The sequence below is a fragment of the Balaenoptera musculus genome, chromosome 1 (assembly GCF_009873245.2).
Source record: "Balaenoptera musculus isolate JJ_BM4_2016_0621 chromosome 1, mBalMus1.pri.v3, whole genome shotgun sequence".
NCBI classification, from domain to species: Eukaryota; Metazoa; Chordata; class Mammalia; order Artiodactyla; family Balaenopteridae; genus Balaenoptera; species Balaenoptera musculus.
This window is the reverse complement of record NC_045785.1, coordinates 184,468,025-184,493,936: the sequence shown is the minus strand read 5'-3', so window position 1 is coordinate 184,493,936 and position 25,912 is coordinate 184,468,025. Positions and strand designations below refer to the sequence as shown.

The following is a 25,912-nucleotide window of genomic DNA, read 5'->3' as shown; positions in this document are numbered from 1 at the left end:
AACAAAAAGAATAAAATACCTAGGAATAAACCTACCTAGGGAGACAAAAGACCTGTATGCAGAAAACTATAAGACACTGATGAAAGAAATTAAAGATGATACCAACAGATGGAGAGATATACCATGTTCTTGGATTGGAAGAATCAACCTTGTGAAAATGAGTATACTACCCAAAGCAATCTACAGGTTCAATGCAATCCCTATCAAATTACCAATGGCATTTTTTACGAAGCTAGAACAAATCATCTTAAAATTTGTATGGAGACACAAAACACCCCGAATAGCCAAAGCAGTCTTGAGGGAAAAAAATGGAGCTGGAGGAATCAGACTCCCTGACTTCAGACTATACTACAAAGCTACAGTAATCAAGACAATATGGTACTGGCACAAAAACAGAAACATAGATCAATGGAACAAGATAGAAAGCCCAGAGATTAACCCACGCACCTATGGTCAACTAATCTATGACCAAGGAGGCAAAGATATACAATGGAGAAAAGACAGTCTCTTCAATAAGTGGTGCTGGGAAAACTGGACAGCTACATGTAAAAGAATGAAATTAGAATACTCCCTAACACCATACACAAAAATAAACTCAAAATGGATTAGAGACCTAAATATAAGACTGGACACTATAAAACTCTTAGAGGAAAACATAGGAAGAACACTCTTTGACATAAATCACAGCAAGATCTTTTTTGATCCACCTCCTAGAGTAATGGAAATAAAAACAAAAATAAACAAGTGGGACCTAATGAAACTTCAAAGCTTTTGCACAGCAAAGGAAACCATAAACAAAACGAAAAGACAACCCTCAGAATGGGAGAAAATATTTGCAAATGAATCAACAGACAAAGGATTAATCTCCAAAATATATAAACAGCTCATTCAGCTCAATATCAAAGAAACAAACACCCCAATCCAAAAATGGGCAGAAGACCTAAATAGACATTTCTCCAAAGAAGACATACAGACGGCCACGAAGCACATGAAAAGATGCTCAACATCATTAATTATTAGAGAAATGCAAATCAAAACTACAATGAGGTATCACCTCACTCCTGTTAGAATGGGCATCATCAGAAAATCTACAAACAACAAATGCTGGAGAGGGTGTGGAGAAAAGGGAACCCTCTTGCACTGTTGGTGGGAATGTAAATTGATACAGCCACTATGGAGAACAATATGGAGGTTCCTTAAAAAACTAAAAATAGAATTACCGTATGACCCAGCAATCCCACTACTGGGCATATACCCAGAGAAAACCGTAATTCAAAAAGACACATGCACCCGAATGTTCATTGCAGCACTATTTACAATAGCCAGGTCATGGAAGCAACCTAAATGCCCATCAACAGACGAATGGATAAAGAAGTTGTGGTACATATATACAATGGAATATTACTCAGCCATAAAAAGGAACGAAATTGAGTCATTTGTTGAGACGTGGATGGATCTAGAGAGTGTCATACAGAGTGAAGTAAGTCAGAAAGAGAAAAACAAATATCATATATTAATGCATGTATGTGGAACCTAGAAAAATGGTACAGATGAGCCAGTTTGCAGGGCAGAAGTTGAGACACAGATGTAGAGAATGGACATATGGACACCAAGGGGGGAAAACTGTGGTGAGGTTGGGATGGGGGTGTGCTGAATTGGGCGATTGGGATTGACATGTATACACTGATGTGTATAAAATTGATGCCTAATAAGAACCTGCAGTATAAAAAAACAAACAAAACAACTAAAAAAAAAAAAAAAAAGCATGAATGTACCTTTAAGGCCTTTCTAACTGTATGTTACTGCAATAGTGGGAAATATCCAAATTAATTCCAAAATACTCACTCTCCTGGCTGAAGAGGTGGAGGAGGTGCTCTGCGCCGGCGCTGGTGTCGGCTCTGCGGCACTACTCTTGCTTTCAGAGTCGGAATGGTTGACGATGGCTCCCAGCTTTTTATCTGTTATTTAAGACAAGAGAAGCAACAAGTACAAGGATGAAAACCTTATCTGTGTGTATGTGTACTTTTCAGCTAACAGAAAGGGTTTACCCATTATCAAGACAGATCACTAGGGCCCTGTAATGCTTGGATTCAAACTACTATGAAACCTCTGGCAACCACTGTCTCTTATAAGAAAACAGACTCAAGTGGAATTCCTGTCTTGACAGGCGCCAATTCTAATTCCCACATGTAGAGCTGACAACCTTCTCCACACTATATGTCACATATAAAATTCATCAGTAAGTACATAGTAAGAATCTACTGTTTGGGGGGTTGGGCAGGAAAAGCCAGAGAAGGTATAAGATAGACCTTGCTTTCTAGGCAGTTACAAAAAGAAGAGACATAAGATGCAAAATAATCACGGTAACAACACAAGGTCAAAGACGTCCGGCGCTGAACTGGTTGATTTAAATCAGCAAGCGCTCCGGGGGTTCAGAGAAGAGGCAGATCCCCTGAGGGAGGGAACGTAGGGAAGGCGCTGTGGAGGAAGCTGGAGGGCACACAGCAGCAGGAGGAAGGGCGGGAGGGACGGTGAAGGGCCGGGAAATCACAACACCCGCGTCCGCTGGTCAGGAAAGGCAGCCACCAAGTAACAAGGGCTCTTGGGGCCACAACAGGAAATAAGGCCAGAAGGAGGGTCGTGTAGAACACTGTGGTGACATAAGCGGGAGGGGGCCCTCACGGGGCGCTGACAGAAGCCCCGTCTGCCTGCGTCCAGTGGCTGCTGGGCCTCTGGTCCCTGGACTCCAGAAACACAGCCCCAGGGTAACCCCCTCATGAACGACGGGACAGTTTTAAGCCACATCCTAGATGTGGGACACTGGGCAAGTTACTTAGCATATTTGAACTTCTATTTTCTCACTGATAAATCAGGGACTCAAATTCTTGTCTTGTGAGTTGCTGTACAGATTAGAGATAAAATGTGTTTAAATAGCATAACTCAATATTAAGTCCCTAGAAAATAGTTTATTATTATTAACGTCACTGTCTTTGTGGCTATTGTGAATACTCAAGGCAGTCTTTGAATACAATCTGAACGTCTCTACCCCCAGGAAATGGACCTCACTGCCAAACCTCACTGACACTGTCACAGGCTGACTCCAGGTGAGTCCACACCCTGTGTGGTACCCCTCATACTGACTCCGGGCTTGGCCCTGTGACTTTCTGTGGCCCCTGGGACATTAGCAAACGGGACACAAGCAGAGGCCTGGAGAGTGCGTGTGCGCAGAGCTCGCCCTCTCTGATGAAGGCTGGAATTCAGCTGCCATGTGGAGCAGGGGCTGGCCTGCCTGATGGCAAGAGACACACGGCCCACTTGCCCCAAACGTCCCGGCAAGCCACCAGGAAGGGAGAAGGCCACCCCTCAGCCACGCACCAACTCATCACACCCGTGAGTGTGCCGGCACTGCCACACGGACAACAGAGAAGCTGCCCCGGCAGAGCCCTTCCCAAATTACCAACCTGTAACACTGGGTGCGTACAAAGAGTTGTGTTACCTGCCACTAAGTTTTGGGATGGCTTGTTATGCAGCAGTAGATAAGTAATACGTCAAATAAGTAAAAGAAAGGGAAAAACAGAAATCCAAATCAAACTGCTTACATTTACCTCAAAATATAATTAACATTCCTTACAACTACGGTTGTTTGTAACACACATGGAAACTGTCATTTTATGAGGCTGCACCTGTGGAGGTTTAAAAAGAGGAGAAATGCACTCAACAAGGGCCTGCTCAGTGTGCGCACGGGTGCCAGGCGGCACCTGGAGGTTCAGGCACCACCCGCCCCCCACGCCCCCGCCGGGGTGTGCTGAGCACCTGCCCTGCACAAGGCCCGGCGTCGGGCACCAGGAAGGACGCGGAGGTCAGCAGGACACACGGTGTGTCCCAGTGCTCCCGCAGCTCGCTGGTGGGGGGAGAGCAGAGCAGACGAGAGGAGAACCGAGGTAACACTAACGCTAAGTAGTCCAAGCAACACAAAGGCTCCGACCACAGCTACAGGAGTCAGAAGAGGTGAGAAAACCTTGTAGCTGTGACGACAGGGCTTCACAAAGGACGCTGCTTTGAGCCGGGCTCTAGTCAGGAGTAAAATGTCCACAGACAGAAGTGCGCAGGGAAGCTCACTGCAGTCGCCAGCTTCTGAGACTGACCCGCTGGCGCCTCTGGTCTCCTCCTCACTCCTGCCCGGCCTTCCTGACGCAGACACACACATCCTCTGGGAGCACCCCTCCTCCACCGGACTCCATCTCACCTCCCAGACCGAGTATGTAGCTCTTCTGTGACAACCCCTCCCCTGGGGAATTCTCGCTCTTGCCCCCCGTGTTAGCTTTCTGCCCCTGCTACTCCGAGGAGTCCAGGTCAAAGGCGGGGGCTCGGGCACACCACCCACAGGTGTGAGACCTAAGTCACCTCACTTGCGGTGTCACTTCCGTTCTAAAAAGTGGAGGCAATAATACATCACCTCGGAGTGGGGGTGTAAGGATTAAAGAAAAATGTGTTACGTGTGTCGCAAATTAAAAAGCCATATATAGGGACTACCCTGGTGGATAAGACTCTGTACTCCCAATGCAGGGGTCCAGGTTCAATCCCCGCTCAGGGAACTAGATCCCGGATGCTGCAACTAAGAGTTCACATGCCACAACTAAGGAGCCCGTGTGCCGCAACTAAGGAGCCCGCCCACCACAACGAAGACATGGCGCAACCAAATAAATAAATAAATAAGCACTACATAAATGTGAAGTGTTACCATATTCTGTGAGAACTGTCCCATGTGTAGATGTATTTTTGATGTATTCGTGGGAGGAGGTGAGCTCTGTGTCCTTCTATTCCGCCTCCTTGATCTCCACCCTAAGGTGTCACGATGAACCCCCAAACTCAACGCAGTCTTTCGTACTAGTGAACACCATTGGCTGCGTTTACCTCTCTCACGTGACATGGGCTTTACTCATGTACACGCCTTCCTAGCCCCCTACGTCCCCGAGATACATTCAGCAAAACGTTCAGTGGATGTGGCTGCCTGTCACGTGCCAGGTGCGGTGCTGAGACCTGGGAGTGACACACTTGGAATTCCCAGCCCAAGGACGCTGCAACCGAGAGGAATGAGCAGTGCTGGGGTCCACACGGGGGGTGAGCGCACAGGGAGGGGTCCCTCCTCTGCAGGTTCCCGTACAGGAGAAACCTAAAGAAGGACTCTTCAATCTGGCAGACCCTACAGCTTCTGCCAGAAACCATGCAATAAACATCTGATGGCCAGGAACAAATGCTACAGCATGAATAACTGTTCAGGGGTAGAGCACTCAGGCTCGTCTGGGAACCCCGGCGATCCGGCTTGGATAGCACACACCCGCACTTACAGACGACACTGGAAAGGTCAGCGGGAGCTAGACTACGAGAGGTCTTGAAGGCCGGGCCACAGGGCTTGGGACTCACTCTGCAGGCAGAGTCAGGAAGGTGGTCATGGAAGGTTCCTGAACAGGAGTGCAGCATCATCAAGGGGTGCGGGGTGTTTCACCCCAATAGCAACGTGGCGCTGGGCTGCAGGGAACAAGAGACCTGAGGCCTGGGGACACATCGTGGGTAATTCCAGTAGCCCCGGCGGTGCCCTCCCGTTCCGCCAACGCCTTGGTAGCTAACACAGTGACCCGGCACAGAGCAAGTCTAGATGCTCATTCCAGACAATGCTGGAAGCCTAAGATGTGTAAGCACTCAGTAAACAATACAAATATTAAAAAGATGAACATGTATAGATTTTGACAGATACTACACTGGCATTTCCAGAGCAAGCTGTGCCTGCTTAAGAATAGCAATTCAAGACTCAGTGAACAAAAGGTCGTCTCCTACACTACAAACCTAGCTGGGGCCCGTCTGTTCTACAGAAGCAAGGGTCTCTAACTTCCTCTGAGAGACGGAGACATGGACAAAGGCAGTGCTCTCTTGCAACTGAGAGAAACCATGTCAGTAAAGGCAGACCCACTTTATGGGAGCTGGGGCCCAGGAAACAGAAAGAGCTGAACATCTTCGTGATGGGCAGCTGGCTGGGGCAGAGTTCAGAGGGAAACACAGACTTTACTATTGATATAAACTGAATGTGGACTCTTCCCTCTAACTCGGTCCTCTCACTGAAAACACTGCATCTTCTCGCGGACACCAGTCTGGAGAAATAACATGCCGGTAATTGCAGGACATGGGCACGGTGAAATCTTAGTTTATCACGAGCTCCCAATTATCCATGAGAACTACTCTGTGGCAGATGAACCTCTACTCAGCAAAACCCCATGTCTCTTTTCTAAGTGTTTGCCTCACTGTGTATCAAAACCCCAGGCTAATGGATAGCCTGGCACTCTGACCGTGCTCAGCACCCAACTCTCACCGCTGGGGTTCCTGTCTCGCCACATGACAAACTTAAGAAGCTCCATATGATGTGTATCATCAATAAGAGTCACAAAGGTAAATATGATTTTGTTCCTTCTTCAATCCCCAAATCAGGAATTGAAGCAGCTTCACATAATGGGAAGGAAAAAGAAAAAGACTTGGAGGTTCTGTTTAGGGAATCGGTTCCACCTGAGGGCCCTGGCATCACCTGCCTTGTGACAAGCAGCGACCCGCCGTGCTCTGGGGACAGAGGGTCTCGGCATCACCCGCCTCCTTCTCGGTTTCTGACTCAGAAGCCTCATCTGCACCTTCGTCCTCGTCTGAGCTGGAGCTGCTGGATTCTTTGTTTTCATCCTCCGTTTCTTGGGGCTTCGGTGTCTCCTCCTCATAGAGCATCTTCTCTTTGCTAAATTAAAGATGACAATTTGAGCGTAATTCAGAAAGGACACACCATTTCCTACGCTCACTGGGGATCCGGTATGAGAAGGACAAGTCTATGAAGCTCTGTGTGGAAGCAGTAACAGAAATATATTCAAATCCTCCTTTACATCCGTATTCTTCTGAATCCTGGGTTTTCTGCTGACTAAGCGTTAGTATGTGATTTGAGAGTGTGATGGAAGAAGATCCAGCCTGTTTAACACACAGGAACAAGGAGGGCTATGCATCTTCATGATGAGTGACCAGGTAAATATTTTTTAAAAATCATTTAACAAATGTTTACTGAGTGTTTCTCACACGCCAGGACCATGCTAGGCAACAGTATGGTGTAAACAAAACAGACACGGCCCCTGAGCTCAGACCTTCTAGTTAGGGAAGCAGTTGGGACTAAGAACCCTTAAGCTGGGAGAAAAGCAATGCACACAGTCTCCGTTAATTCACAAATTTAAAACACATCCACCCACTCTCAGTGTCCCCCCACAAGTCAATGCCACTCACCTCCTTGCCCCTCAAACATTCCCACGTGTTTAAAGATCATTTGGCTACAAACACGGGGTCTCTTCACTGTATAAATTCTCAAGCTAAACGTGTCACACTCAGCAGGGCTCATCACATTTCTCAAACCCAAATATCTTACTTCTTAAAGAGTCTACCGTGCAACTTGCTGTTCAGGTCTGACTCAATGAGCTTATTCCGTGTCTCTTTTTCACTTCGAAGCTGGAAATTGAGAAAACAGAAAAAAGGGAAGACGTTGACTATTGGTAAAAAATCAGCAGCCATGAGAAAAACTAAAATGGCCCTGTTACTGGACCAACACCAAAGGGGAGGAGAGAACTGGGGAGAAGGGAAACACATCAGCTGTGTGCTGTGTCTCCTTGGAAGATAATGACAGAGAAAGATCCTCATTCAATGAGAAGAGGAAATCCACAGCGTTAGAGCTTCAGTGAAAACTGCCCCGTCAAATATCCAAACCCAATCGTCCCAAAAACCTAGGTGTAAAGGATAAAACGCCAGAAGTACCTCTGAAAGAACTCTTTATGATCCATATACTGAATTAAGTTGGCAACAGTTCTAAAGAAGAAGCAGGTGCCAAATGGGAAATAAGCCCTTGGAAAAAACTGTCTGGTACTTAGACACATGCTCTAGAAAAAATGTACTTAAATCCCTGGACCCCAAAGTTATGCAGGGGGCAAAGGCAGGCACCATTCCCAGTAGCACAGAAATGTTATTTAGTGAGGATATTACTCATGTTCAAAGACCGAACCATGCTGGGTAAAGGATACACGAGAACTCTCTACTATTTCCACAACGTCTTTGTAAGCTTAAAAATTATTTCAGAATAAAAAATTTAAGAAACAACAAACACCTAACCATGCAAATTATAATCTTATATTAGGAAGGCTGCTGCTGCTCAGAAACAGATTCCAGCTGCTCATCAGAGGAGAAAACTGAACCGCAAGCTGCGCCTGCGCTCTGGGTCTGCAGCTTTCCCAGGCAGCCCTGAAGAAATGAGCATCTCCACTTCCCACTCCAGACGGTGCTGAGCACAGGGGCGGGCAGGACAGCTGATCTGTCCCATCACTGAACCACACGGGTCTTTCATTCAGAACTGCTCTCAGCTTCGCACATTCTCCTGACCTTGAGCTCATGTGCCCTGAGCCACAACCCATGCAAAGGAAAACACAAGGAAAGCTAGTGATTTTTTTTCTGTCCTACTCTGCTTAAACAGGAGATTCTCAAGCCCCTAATGTGATTGACTTTATCCTCCTCACCTAATTACTCCTCCCTCTTTCAGGCAGAGTGTGACTCACTCCCTGTTCACCCGAGTATTGGCAGGGTTTTCCACCCTGCAGTCTGGACGTGGGTACCATGCTTACATGGTCCTCCTGTGCTGCACTAAGCAGAAGGGCACAGACAATGAAACCATCAAAGATCTAGAAGAGGGAGAAAAGGACTGAATTTTGGATATTTGATGAATGGAATAAATATGAATCACTGACCAAGCACTGTCCAATGCCAAATGTTTTAGTTTTTGTGGGTTTGTTTGCTTTTTAAGAAATATATTCCCCCCTGTAATCGATGTTCTGTCAACAAAGAAGTCCTTTCAGTCCATAAGGAAAAGTTATGAGGGGTCCTCTACCCCTATTTGCAAAAACTTCTGCCTTGAACCCACCACACTCATTTCCTAGAGCTCAAGTGTAACTAGAGTCGTCGTCGTCATGTTTGCCTTTCAGCTGCTTGAAGGCTCTAAGGTAATGAGGAGATAACAAGCGAACTTTAGCAACAACAGTGTCTGGGATATTTTCTTCTAACAGACTGTGGATATTCCTGGAGGGAACCACTGCCATTGCTGGAATGCAGGGACGTCCAACTCCACTCTCAGCGGACAAACTACAGCTGGTGTGGCCTGTGGTGAGGACTGTCCCCCCAGACTCACCACGCTCTGCTTCTTCTGCAGCATCTCCAGGTGCTCCACGAGGCCCTCGTCAGCCACATCAAATGGTGTCTGGCCCTGGCAGAGAAAAGGGGCGCCATGACCAATCGGAAGCAGGCGCAGCGATCACGGGACTTTATCAGAGAACTAGGGGATGTCCACTGTATGCCTCTGACTCCAGTGACAGCTGCTTCACTGACTAGCCTACTCGACACCGTGGTAATACCTTCATCTATCACAGAGGAAACACAACAAGAAACAGCAAACCCTAAAATACAGGGCTTTATATTTTGTAAAGCTGGATGGAGGAAATCACCACATTATTTCTAACGTTTATTGCCTCTTGGCAAATGATCAATTGAAATCTCTACTTGTACCTATTCTAAAATGCTCTTAATTGCTATGATAAATTCAACAAAGGGCTCTTAGAAGCCTCAGAAGGAGGTCCAGGGCATGGGTGCACTAAAGACTAAGTCACAGGAATCATCTCCCTTTAAGTGAGAGAAGGGTTACCTCAGGAAACAGCACAGTTAAGGACCCTAACCCATAATGTGAGAATGAACCCTGGGTCAGGAGAGATGGGAGGTAGATAAGAACATCTACTAAGTAAAAAGCCATGTCTCTGGATTCCTAGAAAATCAGTAGATGTAGGGATAGAAGCTGCAGGACTTCTATATTGCTTGAAGTGAGGCTGAATAAGACTACTTTCAGCCAAACTGCAGGATCTCATCATTATAACGTTTTTTTAACAACTGGATGTGACTAGGGCTCAGCTATTAAGTCTTTGAATTAAAAGTAAAACCAAAATATTTCATAGTTCACCACAGATAGTGGCCTTGGGCTTCCCCACTGCTCATTTCTGCTAAGGGGAAAAATACCTTTTTTTTTTTCCCGTTTGTTTGTTTTAGGGGCTTCAGCATAAACAGAATCAGCAGACCGGCTCAGTGGAGCTTTATTTCACAAAGCCAACATGTCCGCGTGGATAACGGGGCGGGAAGCAGAACTACAGCCACCAGGGATGCCCAAGCCCGGCCAGCAAGCCTGGTCACTTAGCAGGGACCACCAGGGATGCCCAAGCCTGGCCAGCAAGCCTGGTCACTTAGCAGGGACCACCAGGGATGCCCAAGCCCGGCCAGCAAGCCTGGTCACTTAGCAGGGACCACCAGGGATGCCCAAGCCCGGCCAGCAAGCCTGGTCACTTAGCAGGGACCTGAAGCCTTTTGTTCCCGAGCCCCGTGAGAGGGTGGCGCTCACTAACCAGTTTGCTCCTGACGTCCATGTCACAGAGGGCTTCTGCCAGGATGGAGCACGCCTCCTTCACCCCCCAGTGTGCGGCGGCATGGAGCGGGGTCCAGCCGTCGCGGTCCCGGACATTGAGCTCATAGCCAGCCTGAGTCAAAAGTCTGAGGAGAAACCCCGAACCAGCCATTACGTGCTCAGTGGCAGAGCTCCGGGCCACGCCAGCGGCCACCCAGCTGGCGCTTCAGGCCCTGCCCTGCGCCGCCCCCCGGCCTCTACGGCACAGTCGGCGCCAGCTGCTGCCTGAGAGCCGCCACGGGTAAGTTGCAACCACCCTGTCCCAGAGGCCGCGGCGCTCCCTGGCACACCCGCGTCATACCACGCAGGCACCTGAGGCCGGCCAGCGCCTAGCTCAGCTCCGTCGGGGGGGTGCTGTCAGCTTTGCAGCGCAGGCAGGGGCTTTCGGGCACCTGATTCTCTCACTCCCTCACCAGCTCTCTGGCTGGTCTTCCCCGGACACCACGCTCGCACCTCCGACTCCACGGGAGTACGTGCGGGGGCCGCTCGCTAACGCTAAGGCTACAGCCCAGCTGTGTGCGTGGAGGACAGCGTGACTCTTGAGGCCCTGGCGGCACCGGGCGGACGCAGGCGGCCTACGCTGTGGGCCTCCAGACGCCGTCCAAGAAACGAGCACGTGAACACGCTGCCAGGCAGAAAGGTGCACCGACACTCACCACGCAGACCAGGAAGCTCGTACTGGGTGGAACACGAGGCAGTGAGAGCATCTGGCGACAAGGACACATGCGGTGCCGCCAGCAGCCCAGGTACCGGGCAAGCCCAGGAGCAGGGCCACACAAAGCGGGGAAGGATGTAAAGGGAAAGGGAACAGGCAGAGAAGAGTCCAGATTCCTCGTGTACGTGGGACCACCCTGCTCCAGCTGGATGCTGCACACTCGAGACCTATGTCATTAGTCTAACGAGTCAAAGAGGACCAAAAGGACTGCGAGTCTGCTCTGTACTGCATGTCACCAGGAGAGGAGGTGCCAGGGATGCTAATGACGAACTGTGGAGCTGGAAGCGCTCACGCAAGGTCCCCTTCAGGCCAGTCCAGCTCAACTCTGCCTCACGTCAGACCCGTCAGGAGAAGCTAGAGGGCGGTGTGGCGGGAGGAGGGAGGTGAAGAGTACCAGCAAACACAGAAGGAGAGACTGCGTGGCCCAGGAGGGAAGCAGCAAAGAAACGCAGCACAGCTGATGACCTAATCCATCCCGCGTCCAACCAACTCCTCTTCTCCCGGTCCGTGCAGCCCGGACCACGTGCGTGGACGTTACCTGAGGACCTCAGAGTAGCCCTTGGCGGCAGCCACGTGGAGGGCAGTGGCCCCTGAGCGCGCCTGCCTCACATCCTGTATCTTCCCGCTGTTGAGCCACTGGCGGGCGTCCTGCAGCATCTGCTGTTCCTCTGCCTTCCTCGACTGTTCGAGATCGACCCCTGCAGAGACCAGATCCAGACGGCCAGCATCACCAAAGGTCCCTTGGATTCAAGACACATCCTAAATACAACCACTAATGGCAGTTTAGTCATCAAGTGGGGTAGTCTTCAGATTTATCTTCATTTAGAAGAGCCATGACATCCACCGACTTATCAGTGGTTTTATCAGGGTAAAATCACCAGGTTAAATAGTACCTGATGGCAGATCCACTAAGGGACCACACTTAACAGTGTTTTCAATTTTAAGAACATAAAAACCAAAGGGGATGTAATTTTATATTATAGTATTTGTACAAAGTACACATTTCAAAGTCCTTTTACATGTTATACCATTTTAGTTTCCCCACAATCCTTTGAGGTAAATATAATAGATACTGCTATCCCCACTTAACAGATGAGGAAATAAACATACAAAGGTCAGGTGCCTCACTCAAGGCCACAGGACACATCAGAGCTGTCACCAGAACGCTGATATCCTAGGTCCCCGTCTGCTCCTCTTTTCCACTCACTACTCCTTAGGATTGGTATCAAAAATCTTAGTTTCAGGTATAATATACTTTAAAAAATTAACTACCTCTGAAGTTCATCTCCCTGTGTAGGGAAATACGCTGACTGAAGCTATATGCCCTAGAGCCGAGGAGTAGGTGATGCACAGTGAAACTTCCAAGGGAATGTGGATTTTGTTTCCCTTTAAAACATTATGGACGAAATCCCAGGGTGCCTCCCTTTAGCCAACAACTCTCCAACCTCCGTGTCAGTGAAAAGGAGCTGGGGTGGGGTATTCCCTGTTGCGTAAGACAATGACCTGTTCCTAGGACCAACACACCCGCCCAAGGAGTCTCACACTCATTGGTAGGCTTTACCTGTGCACGGTCTGCTCCCCTCCTTCTCAATTCTTGAACGAGACCCTGGGAACTACCTGAGGATTACCTGTCTGATTTGACGAGATGGATGGGGGGAAGAGGTAACTGATTTATTTTATTTCTTCTTTTTTTTTTTACAGCTTTATTGAGATTTAATTGACATATAACTTTGTATAAGTTAAAGGTGTACAACACCTATATATTGCATGATTACCACAGCAGTTATTAAATACCTCCATCACCTCACATAATTACCATTTCTCTTTTGTGGTGAGAACATTTAAGATCTCTTAGCAACTTTCCAGTATATAATACAGTATTGTTAACTATGGTCACCTGCTGTACATTAGATCCCCAGAACCTGTTCATCTTATAACTGGAAGTTTGTGCCCTTTGACCAACATCTCCCCCACTCCCCAGCCCTTGCAAACCACCATTCTGCTCTCTGTTTCTATGAGTTCTGCATTTTTAGGTTCCACATACCAGCAATATCATACAGTATCTGTCTTTCTCTGTCTGACTTATTTCACTTAGCATGATGCCCTCAAGGTCCATGCATGTCATCGTATATGGCACAACTTCCTTCTTTCTCGTGGCTGAATACTATTCTACTAGCTACAGTATAAATAGATATATATACACATACCGTGTCTTCTTCATCCATTCATGCATACACTGACACTCAGGTTGTTTCCTATCTCGGCTACTGTGAATAATGCTGCATTGAACACGGGAGTGCAGATATCTCTTTGAAATTCTGATTTCATTTCCTTTGGATATACACTCAGAAGTGGAATTGCTGGATCATATGGCAGTTCTATTTTTAATTTTTTAAGGACCCTCCATACAGTTTTCCACAGTGGCTGCACCAATTTACATTCCCACCAGCGGTGTGGGAGGGCTCCCTTTTCTCCACACCCTCACCAACACTTGTTATTTCTTGTCTTTTTGATAATAGCCATTCTAACAGGTGTGAGGCTCAATAGGGTTTTGAGTTGGACTTCTCTGATGATTAGTGATGTTGAGCATCTTTTCATGTGCCTGTTGTCCATTTGTATGTCTTCTTAGGAAAAATTTCTATTCAGCTCTTCTGCTTTTTTAATTGGATTGTTTGGTTTTTTGCTATTGAGTTGTATGAGTTCCCTATATATTTTGGATATTGACCTCTTATCAGATATGTGACTTGCAAATATTTTCTCCCATTCCGTAGGTTGCCTTTTCATTGTGTTGATTGTTTGTTTTGCTGTGCAGAAGTTTTTTAGTTTGATGTAGAACCATTTATTTATTTTTGCTTTTGTTCCTTGTGCTTTTGGTGTAATATCCAAAAAAATCATTCTCAAGACCAACATCGAGAAGGTCTTCTCATAGGAGTTTCATAGTTTCAGGACTTACTTGACTCCATTTTGAGTTAATTTTTGTGAGCATGAAAATAAGGGTCCAATGTCATTCTTCTGCATGTGATTATCCAGTTTTCCCAACACCATTTATTGAAGAGACTATCTTTTTCCCATTGAGTCTTCCTGGCTCTCTTGTTCAAATATTAGTTGACCGTATATGTGAGGGTTCGTTTCTGGGCTCTGCAGTCTGTTCCATTGGTCTATGTGCCTACTTTTCTGCCAGTACCATACTGTTTTGATTACTATAGTTTGCAATCAGGAAATGTGATGCCTCCAGCTTTGCCTTCTTTCTTTGGCTATTCAGGGTCTTTTGTGGTACCAAGTTTTAGGACTGTTTTTTCTAGTTCTGCGAAAAATGCCATTGGAATTTTGATAGAAATTGCATTGAATCTATATATGGCTTTGGGTTGTATGAATGTTTTAACCATATTAATTCTTCCAATCCATGAACATAGAATATCTTTCCATTTATTTGTGTCTTCTTCAGTTTCTTTCATCAGAGTCTTACAGTTTTCAGCGTACAGATCTTTCACCTCCTTAAATTTATTCCTAAGTATTTTATTGTTTTTGATGCCATTTTAAATGGGAATGTATTTTTTACTTCTTTTTCAGATAGGTTGTCATTATTGTATAGAAACGCAACTGATTTCTGTATACTGATTTTGTATTCTACAACTTTACCAAATTTGTTGATTAATTCTAACAGTGTTTTGTTTGAGTCTTTAGGATTTTCTATACATGAGATCATATCATCTGTAAACAAAGACAATCTTACTTCTTCCTTTCTGATTTGGATGCCTTTTATTTCTTTTTCTTGCCTGGATATGACTTCCAGTACTATGTTGAATAGGAGTGGTGAGAGTGGGCACCCTTGTCTTATTCCTGATCTTAGAGGAAAAGCTTTCAAACTTTCACCACTGAGGATAATGTTAACTGTGGGCTTGTTGTATATGGCCTTTATTATGTTGAGGGACATTCCTCCTACAATCAGTTTGTTGAGAATTTTTATCACGAAAGGATGTTGCATTCTGTCAAATGCTTTTCCTGCATCTGTTGAGATGATCATATAATTTTTATCTTTCATTCTACTAACTGGTGTATCACTTTTATTGATTCGCATATGTTGAGCCATCCTTGCATCCCAGGGATAAATCCCGTTTGATCATGATGTGTGATCCTTTTATTGTGCTGTTAAATTCAGGTTGCTAATATTGTGTTGAGAATCTTTGCATCTATATTCATCAGGAATATTGGCCTAGAGTTTTCTTTTCTTGTAGTGTACCTATCTGGCTTTGTTATCAGGGTAATGCTGGTTTTGTAAAAAGAGTTTGAAAGTGTTCCTTCCATTTCAATTTTTGGGGAAGAGTTTGAGAAGGACTGGTATTAATTCTTCTTTAAATGTTTGGTAGTGTTCACCAGGGAAACCATCTGGTCCTGGGTTTTTCTTGCTGTTTGATTACTGATTCAATCTCCTTATCTGTTATTGATCCATTCAGATTTTCTATTTCTTCCTGATTCAGTCTTGGTAAGTTGCATATTTCTGAGGATTTACCCGTTTCTTCTAGGTTATCCAATTTGTTTGCACACAATTGTTCACAGTAGTCTCTTATGATCCTGTGTATTTCTATGGTATCTGTTGTAATGTCTTCTTCATTTCTCATTTTATTTATTTGAGTCTTCTTTTTCTTAGTCTAGCTAAAGGTTTGTCAATTTGTTTATTTTTTCAAAAAACATAAAAGCTCTTAGTTTCATTCATACTTTCTATTGTTTTTCTGGTCTCTTATTTCCATTATTTCTGCTCTGATCTTTGTTATTTTCTTCCTTCTGTGAACTTTGGGCTTAGCTTGTCCTTCTTTTTCTAGTTCCTAGAGGTGTAAAGTTAGGTTATTTGAGATCTTTCTTTTTTCCTAAGGCATGCATTTATCGCTATAAACTTCCCTCTTAGAACTGCTTTTGCTACCTCCTACAAGTTTTGGTATGTTGTGTTTCATTTTCGTTTGTTTCAGGATATTTTTGGATTTTTCTTTTGATTTCTTCTTTGACCCACTGGTTGTTCAGTAGCATGTTGTTTAATCTCCACAGTCTGTGAATTTTCTAGTTTTCCTCCTGCTATTGATTTCTACTTTCATACCACTGTGGTCAGAAAATATACTTGGTATGATTTCAGTCTTCTTAAATTTGCCAAGACGTGTATTGTGGCCTGTCATATGACCTATCCCGGAGAATGTTCTGTGTGCACTTGGCAAGGATGTTTGTTCTGCTGTTGGATGGAATGTTCTGTATGTCTACTCGGTCCATTTGGTCTAAAGGATAGTTTAAGTCCAGCGTTTCTTTGTTGATTTTCTGCCTGGATGATCTATCCATTGTTGAAAGCAGGATACTATCATTGTGTTATTGTCTATTTCCCCCTTCAGCTCTGTCAGTATTTGCTTAATATATTTAGGTGTTCCGACGCTGGGTGCACGTGTATTGTATTCACAATTATTATATCCTCTCGATGAACTGAAAGGGGTAACTGATCTGGAACAGACCAGAATTCCACACACAAAGAGTTAACAGTGCTGCAAAGGTAAGCATACATATGCATACCTCTTCCAACAGAGTATACTCCTTAATGGAAGAGTCAGAAATTAAAATCAAAACTACTATTAAAAATCCAGTTTATTTTTAAAAAGTCACTTGTAAATTGTAACACCAATCTGAGGAGATAAGGCTGAGTGGGACTTGATGGTAAATTAGGCATAAAGTTCTTCAATTCAATAGGACACAAAAACTATACACAGTATTCATACAAGTATTTTCTGCCCTAGAATATCATTCTTTTAAGGCAGGGGTCAGCATACTTTCTATTTAAGGCCAGATATTAAATGTTTTCAGCGTTGCAGACCATTTGGTCTGTCACAGCTATTCAGCTTTGCTGTAGGAGTGCAAATGCAGCTTTGGATAACATGTGAGCAAACGGATATGGCCAGGACTGGCCCTGACTGTTCTAAAGCATCATGTCAGAAAAGGTCACTGGAGAGAAATCTTTTGGACTCAACTGCAGATTGTGGGTAAAGTGGTTTAACAGAAAGACTACACATCACTATAAACCACGTCCACACAGTTTTGTGGTGGTTCTAGCAAACGCCCTAAGACCTGTCCTCCCTGCTAACAAGTGTTATCTGCAACTTTTTTAACTAAAAGAACCCAAAGACCTCCAGTAGCAGAATCCTGACCTATTCTCTGAAATGGATTCTTCTGAAAATATAAAATAAGTTCTTTCAGAGTTTATTCTTCTAAGTTAGCTTCCTTACCGTGACAAACTACCAGAATAATTTTCATGATTAGTATGGTTAAAGATCATTTCAGAGGTTGTAATAAATACCTCAACCAGCACCACTTTCAGCTCTCATCAAGAGAAAAGATGCAAAGTCATAAACAGAATTTGGCCAGTACTCGAAGGGACACTGTATCTCATCCTTTCTTTAGACTTCACAGTGTGAAGCAAAGTCCACACCGTGTACACAGAGTAAGACACGCTCATGCCCCTCCTCAGTCTAACCTGCGTCATCAAAGAACAGTCAGGTCGCCTAACTGCACAATGGGTACACAGCCCCAGAACGGCAAAAACAAGGAAGGACTGGCCCTCCTTTTGGCATCTGGCCAATGCTTGTGTGAGTATTAAGAGGGTATGTGATGTGGGTAATGATGACTAACACTGTGTGGGTAGACCCAACCTTCCTATCACACTACAGCGCACGGCCCTGCACAGCAGAGCCTCACCTGCCCCTCTAACCCCTTAGCTTACCTTGCTTCTTCACTTGCTGCAGAAGAAGATCCTTCATGGCAGGCTCTTCTGCGAGGTCAGAGGGGACTTCTCCTTCACTGTTCACAACACCCACGCTGGCTCCATGGTTAATGAAATACCTGTGCAGACAAGATACAGAATCAAGGTTCTCTCCCCAGTCTAACATCAGCTTACACTCCTATCCCTGGGGTTCAGTGCAGTGCACGGCCTGTGTTCTGGAGTTTTTAATGTGGTCCCATATAAGGTATTCCACTGTTAATTTCTAACTCCACTAGCCTTCAATAATTAGGATCAAAAGCTTCCCTATTTCTTGGTAAGAACAATGCCTACAAGCGGGATTTCCTTCACACTCATGTTCCTAACCCCACCCTCTCATTCCCAGTGGACAGCAAGAGACTTTCTAAATATCACATGGAAGACATGCAGCCCTAAAGCTCACCCACCATCCCTGGGGTCCAAACACAGGCTCCCAAAAGGACTTACTACACCTGTAATGTTGAGAATGAGAGTTCCCAGAAGACATGTAAAGAAGTAATTCTCACAGAAACTTTCCCAATGCCACATTAAGAGTATATTAAGTAGTGTTGGGGCATGAAAACAGAAAAATAAAGGATGAATTAAAATTTTCATGAGTCTGCCTAAATTACGCCTCCATAAAACTCTCCCTTCAACCAGCCATATACATGAAATCTACACTCTAAGAAGAAACTAAATTCCTGAAGAAACAAATTGTTCTATTCTAAATGATTAGATTCTATATTGAAATATAATACTTGATCCTAAAGAGGAAAGGTCTGACAATTTTAATACCTTACATAGATCCTTTTTGATTTTCAAAGTACTTTCACGTAAAATTATATAATGAGTCTTAAACAATTTTATGAAGTAGGCAAGGTGGGTACTATTAGGGGGCAAATGGCAGAGGTTATGCTCCAGTCTTTTGAATTCAAGTCTAGTTCACCTTGGCACTAAATCAAGTTACTTTTGGGCCAGTGAGAATCCCAATTATGCTGGGAGCTCTATCAAATATAAGTATTTAAAGGAGAAAGAAAAACTGTTTAAATTAAACTTCAACGAATCAACAATTCAGTAAGCATGTACTGGTCCCCTCCTGCATTTAAAGGTACTACATTTTAGACACTGTAGAAGATCTTAAGAGGATAATCAATGCATGGCCACTGTATTCAAGGAGGCAGAGGAGAATCAACAAAGATTACATCAAGACCACGTTTTTGCTTTCTGATTGCCTAGTACCTAGTATAAATAGAGCTTCAATAAATGTTTTTAACTTACAGATTGATTCCACATATATGAACTCATCTCATTTTCGGCTTTCTCCATCTTTCCCTCACAGACTCAGACGGAAACAAACTCTTTCTCCTCCAAGGCTAACCTGCTCCATGTGTTTTCTTAATTGTGCTGAGGCCCAGTCCTCTGTCCATCTGTTGCCCCTCATTTCCCGAATCAAGAGCTCCTCTCTTTTGGTTTCTCCCCTTCAGGACAAAGAGGACATTCAACTACACCTCCCCAACCCTGAAAAATCAAAATGCAAATAATATACACGGTAAGCACTCGAGAAATGCTTTCTGGATGGAACTGTACCCTCTACTCCAATCAAACTCAACGCCTCACTGTCCCCAGACACACCCCACTGTCGCTCAGCCTCTCCCACAGCTTGAGTAGTTTCTCCCAATCGATGAAACACCCTCCCCTTCTCCTCTCCCTGCTAGAAACTTCTCATATCTTTCAAGGTCCATTGAAAATGCCTTTGCCTGTTCTCACCAACCACGCCTTCCCTTTCCTTCCTTGAACTCCGTCCTCCCCGGCACTAAGTCTGCGCTTCTGTCATGACATACACGGATCTTGATGCAACCGCCCCACCAGGCTGAAAGCTACTTCAGGACAACAGCTGTGCCTTCCTCATGGTTATCACCATCATGAGGTCTGACACGCTCTTTTTCCTTTTGGCAATCCACAAATATTACGTGAAATAAATAAAACATCTTAGCCACCCTGCTCTGACATCTATTCCATTCTTTACTGGATCAGGCACAATGTCACTTGGGCATACAGGCCCCTGCTTTTCCCTTTTCTGACAAGTTCTTAGACCCATGATCAAGAAGACACATTTCTAGAAAGTAATCTGGTTCAGAAGAGATTCTTCTTAAGTAAGGCTACCTTCCTAAACCATTTTAAGGGTGAGGAGGAAACAGGAAAAACCTCTCTAGTTTCACACTTTTACCTGAACAAGAATCAATATCAACCTATGAGGTAAGATTTGTTCATTTATTATTATTTTTTTTTAACCTTTGGCCACACCATGCAGCATGGGGGATCTTAGTTCCCTGACCAGGGATCAAACCTGGGTCCCCTGCATTGGGAACACAGAGTCTTAACCACTGGACCGCCAGGGAAGTCCCTAAAAAGTAATATTTACTTTATTCCTGAGAATCTTTATAGTTCCTGAGGCTTCAGAAATACCCATTAGCTCCGTAAATATGCCCTTTAGAAAATAAAGCCTCTGTGGGAATTCCCTGGTGGTCCAGTGGTTAGGACTCACTGCCGAGGATACGGGTTCAATCCCTGGTCGGGGAACTAAGATCCCACAAGCCACGTGCGGTGTGGCCAAGAAAGACAGAAAGAAAATAAAGCCTCTGTATTCTTCTTAACTCATCATTGACATAAGGTCTTTTTGCTACTATTCTAAGGGGGGAAGAAAGAAAATGAAACGTGTTCAAAAACTCAGAATAAATTAGCACCCCAATAAACTATAAAGCCAAACTAAATGCTGTACCCTTGGGTCAATAATCTGCTTCTAAGTTAAACACTTACTGGTAATAGAAATGGAAAACATCCCATTAACTAGCAATAAGCCTGAACTCAAAATCAGGAATAAAGAGCCCCTAAACCTCTTTTTAAAAAATATGTCATACTGAGTTCAAATATAAGACAAAAAAAGGTCATCATGGAACATGGAACAGAATGCTCTTAGATTCTTCCCTAGAAAGCCAGTTTGCCTTTTCTTTGTTTCCACTCCCTCGAAATTTAGAGTTTCTAATGATTCCGGGAATAAGAATATAGAGTTTAAGGTCTTTAAGATACAAAAAGAAAAATGACAAAATGATCAAATGCTAATCGTATCTGAAACACTGTTCAGAGGCCCTGAGGTGAGCCAACCAACATGAGTAGCATAAGCAACGGGGTTCTTTCGTTGTCCGCAAAACGCTGCTGCACAGATGAGTACGTAAGGACGGTCAGGTGGATACCGTCTAACGGTGACGCACAGCAGAAGGTAAGGAGGGCCGTTCCCACCACCCCATCACACAAGGGGGTCTGGTCCAGTTCACCTTTCCTGGCCAGACTTTCATGTCTGACTACTAATCACCTGTATGCGGAAACAGTAACTCTCACCAATTCATTTCACTCAAGGTAATATTTATTTGGGCAAGAGACACTTAAATTGTGAACTTATTTCCAAAGGAACTATGTTCATCCATAAAGATGAGATAAAGAAACCACTGTGAAAAAGCATTTACAATCATCCTCTGTACTCAGCTTCGCAAAAGGAAGAAAAAAGAGCCTCCGTGGATTACGCCAACACGAGGGGCCCTAATTCCAAGCGTGAGCTCTGCCTGTTACCTTCCAATGGAGAAAAGTGAAATCCTTGAATGTAATGAGATTTGGTAGCTCAAAATCACAAACAAGCCAGCTGAACAGATAACCAAACATCAGTGATGAGGGACTAACATGTCCTATAAATGTTTCTTAGATACAGTTTTCAAGTGAAAATGGAAACCTCTGAGGCAGCCACCTTCACTCCTGGGCATCGGAACGCCGGCGAGTGGGCTAGGCTGAGAATCAGAGCCCTCCCGTTAGGCCCTGGGAAGGGGCAGCCCGGCAAGAGGGGGCGACTGATTCACGGAACCAGAACGGAGACAGGAGAAAACCGCACTGCTGACTCCTGCTGGCGGTGGGGCCAGTCCAGCCGCCCGCTTTTCAGAACAAGAAGCCCAGTCAACACCAGTGCTTCGGCCTGATCTTTCTCTGGCTCTGACCCTGCCGTTGTCTGACTTCCCCCACTGGGCACCCTCCCCCGGGACACCCGGGCAAAGCAGTTTCTGTGGGAGGCCATTCCCAGGCCTCTGCAGAGCTGTTTGCTGAACAGGAGAAATGTAACGGAGCTCTAATCCTACTGAAAGGGGCCTTAAGACAAGCAACCGGATCTTCAAAGGACCATAGCATATCATGATTTTATTTAGAGAACTTACCTTAGCAATCTACACTTACTCTCATCTAGAATACACTCAGTTGCCTCATTTTAAAGATGTTTTAAGTGCCAACATCTCTTTCTATTTAAAAATAACCTCCCTGACCACTCCTTCATTCAACAGACATCAACTTAGCGCCCCTTCCAGCCCAGACACTATGTGGTTGGGATTCTTCTGCCCCGGGAAGGGCCCCGGCTGTGCTGGAGGCTGGTCTCAATGAGGGCCGGGCAGGGGGGCACGTGCCCCTCCTACCCTTCCTTTGCTCGGATGCTTGGCTCTCACTCTTCTGCTATTACCTACGTGAATTCTGTGACCAGCAGCCAGGCATTCTCCACCTTCATTTGTATTAAGCACTGCTTTTTTTTAAAAAAAAAACAATAAAACAGGTTTACAAAAAAGTCCAGAAAAATTCTCCAGGCCTGCCCACATGTGTCCAGCTATAGTCGCTCAAAAAGTCAACCCAGACAGTGCAACAGACAGAAGCCACCTCTGCATATCCCAACAAATATGAATTACCTGAAAATAGAAGCAAACACAAAATTTCAACTAAAAGAACTATAGATTTAGCAGCTATGTAAAACATATTCAATTTCCTGCTTTTATAGTTTGTAGTAAAGAGAAATTACTCCTATTTATGAAATTCAAATTCTTAAGAGTGGACGAGAACCAGAGGCTACCCTACAAGCACCGCACCCGTACAGGGACTCACTCTGCTATGTTGAGGTAGCCACAGGACGCTGCTGCGTGGAGGGGTGTCCAGCCCTCGTTGTCCTGCTGGTTTACACTGGCTCCGTTCTCCACCAGAAACTTCACCATGTCCAAATTTTCATCAATACAAGCCTGGAAAGAAAAGTCCATCCATTTACTCGACAAGCACTTACTGAGTTCTACACCGTGCCAGACACTGCTCTGGGCACGGACAATGCAGCAGCGCTGATGAAATACTGATTTCCATTTCTTGCATCCTGATGCAAGTGTCCAGAGTGTGACTTCTCAGCTTTGTGATCTTATGCAAATCCCTGAATTCTTTCCATGCCTCAGTATCTCAGCTGTGAAACAGGTATAATGATATTTAATCTTATTTATAGTGCTGTTAGGGTCAAACGAGGAAAGCGACTTCTAAAGTACTATAAGTGGGTGAGCTCTTTCATCATTATAAAGAAAAGAGGGAATGTTAGGAACCACTAATTTGCCCAGGAATTTTAGAGGAAAATAGTCACATCGGATCAAATGCAACTTTCTCAGTGGGAAGTTGCAGTTTATCTTCTAGGGTTGCTAAACTATCCCCACTTTGGAGAGAAAGGGTGCAGTGATCCTTCAAACAGAAGAAATGTATTTTCTTTTCATGTATCTTCTGAATAGCTGCAGACAATATGGCGAAGTATGTTTGCAGTTGTGGTTGGTTAGGCACCCTTAGCTGCCCAACTCACAGCAACAATTAGGAGAAGGCAGAGAAGCTTTCTGAATAAAGGCTTCAGGCCTACCAGAAGCCTAAAAGGAACAGTCACAAACAGCAATGAGGCCTGCCAAGACCCAAAGGCCATCTGGACTATCTACAGAGTAAAAGGAGGCAAAAAGCCCACACCGATAAAAGTGATCATCATCAAGGCTTAGGCGGATCCAAAACAGCTGAGACAATTCAGGACCAGAAACAAATGAGATTCCTCTTTCTAAAACTATCTGGATCAAAATGATTTTTATAACGATATTAATACATGATTTGCCTTTTCTGCTGTGTTGACATTTGCACTAACAATGCAAAGCCATGGTGGGGAGAACTCCTGGAGCCTCTGCACAAGTCAAGGGAGGCACCAGGGGGTGCGGGTGCTGACTGTACTCTTCCGGGCCACATGATCTCAAGCAAAACAAAACCCAAAAAAGGCCAGTTTCACTCAAGAATGACCTTGATGGAGCAGTAAACATTATTAATTTTATTAAACTGTAAGTGTTCTTAATATTCTGTGTGACAAAACAGCGGGCACACATAAAGCCCTTCTCCACGTGACAAAGCACAGCGCCATCTCTCAGCAAAAAGCTCCTGTGCATCTGTTTGAGTTGCGAGGTGGACGAGCAGCTTTTCCACAGATGCTGCTTTTCCTCAAAAGAGCAACCGACAGGTAAATTACAATGATTAAGACTTGAAAACGAACAAGGTGAGCCTGTCACTTCAAAGAAAAAAACCTAATATTTGTTGCCAATGATAAAATTTGACCATCCAATTAAAATAAGAATTTTGGGAAACATACCCACTACCATGAGCTTGACAGCTTCCTAATACTCAGTTTTCTGATGCAGTCAATGGGATTATCAACAAATGTGGTTTTTTGATATTACAGACTGAAGCGTATTAACATCTGGAAGATGTGCATAACTCAATGAACCCATATTTTCCACATAATCAGATGCATAGTGTGATAAAATCATACACGGGTAGAAGATTCATTCAAAATACAAGTTAGACCACTGGATTTTAATATCTCAAAGTAAGAAAAGTCCATTGACATGGTTTCAGATTCCACACTGCAACTAACATTTAAGAAACTACTATATACTTACTGGCGTTTTAGTACAGTGCCAAGAAGAATACCCATAATTGTCTGGACAGACTATTAAAATACTCCTCCCTTTTCCAAATAGACATCCATGTGAAGCCAGATGTTCTTTATATACTTTAATGAAAACAATGTATCACAAGACTGAATGCAGACACTAAGAGATTTGTAAAAATGTAAAACAATGCCACTCTTCTCATGCCACCATGTCAATGGACTTATCTTACTTTGCTTTTGTTTTTGAAAGTATATAGCTCTTTTCAATTAAAATATGTGATTTATATGAACATATAATGGGTCACTGCTATTTTAAATGAATTAATAATAATAGTATTTTCAAGATTTTTCAGTAATATATAATAATACTTATGAACGAAAGCTCTTTGGGGTCCTGAATAAGTTTTTAGAGTGTACAGGATTCCTTAGATCAAACAGTTTGAGAATTGATGTCTTCAGTGAAATATACCAAGGGATATTTTATGGTGATAATGAGCAACAGTTTAAACAGCAAAAGATTACTGTGGGAAGAATTCAAGCCAGAATTCAGAGGGTAACTACTACACTTAAGAAGCACCTATCCTACCAAGAGGACTTCAGGAAACCCCTCCAGATAAACAGCGTGTCAATCCCACTTAGAAACAAAGGATGGATGAAAAGCGGTTGATTCAATCTAGAGGATATTTAATTAGGCAACCTTGGTTACAAAAAGACATCTTTATTCATTTCCCCCAAACCGTTTGATACTCTTTTTACAATTAGTGAGATTAGCTAAACATCTCAACCTAGATTTGATTTGATGTCATGTAATATATTCCTCCAACCTGATCTTTTGAGGCCAGACAACTTTTATAGCCAGTATTCACGACAGCCTCTTTTTCAACAAGAAGCTCCAAAAATTACATTTCTTCTATGATGTTTTCTTGGGTTGATCAACTTCTACAAGCTTTCCCCATTTATACTTCTTTACCATGTAAAATATTTCATAACTATTCATAACATTATAAACTATTTCATAATTATGATTATCACTAAATCTCTCATATACTGTATGTCTGCCAGTCTATAATCCCGCAG

General features: G+C 44.2%; 1 protein-coding gene across 8 annotated transcripts in view; it reads right to left on the bottom strand.

Moving 5' to 3' along the window:
• Positions 1–25,912, bottom strand: part of PPP1R12B (protein phosphatase 1 regulatory subunit 12B) — a 209,383-nt gene that overhangs the window by 132,055 nt on the left and 51,416 nt on the right. For 7 of the 8 annotated variants that reach the window (XM_036864294.1, XM_036864258.1, XM_036864265.1 and 4 more), the window contains 8 exons: positions 22,996–23,126; positions 18,019–18,137; positions 11,809–11,968; positions 10,497–10,641; positions 9,242–9,316; positions 7,442–7,521; positions 6,579–6,772; positions 1,846–1,958 (listed from right to left, as the gene is read on the bottom strand). In XM_036864294.1, the coding sequence (XP_036720189.1) occupies positions 1,846–1,958; positions 6,579–6,772; positions 7,442–7,521; positions 9,242–9,316; positions 10,497–10,641; positions 11,809–11,968; positions 18,019–18,137; positions 22,996–23,126 (1,017 nt within the window). The remainder of the gene's footprint in view (positions 1–1,845; positions 1,959–6,578; positions 6,773–7,441; positions 7,522–9,241; positions 9,317–10,496; positions 10,642–11,808; positions 11,969–18,018; positions 18,138–22,995; positions 23,127–25,912) is intronic. The other variant, XM_036864302.1, reaches the window with a different exon arrangement.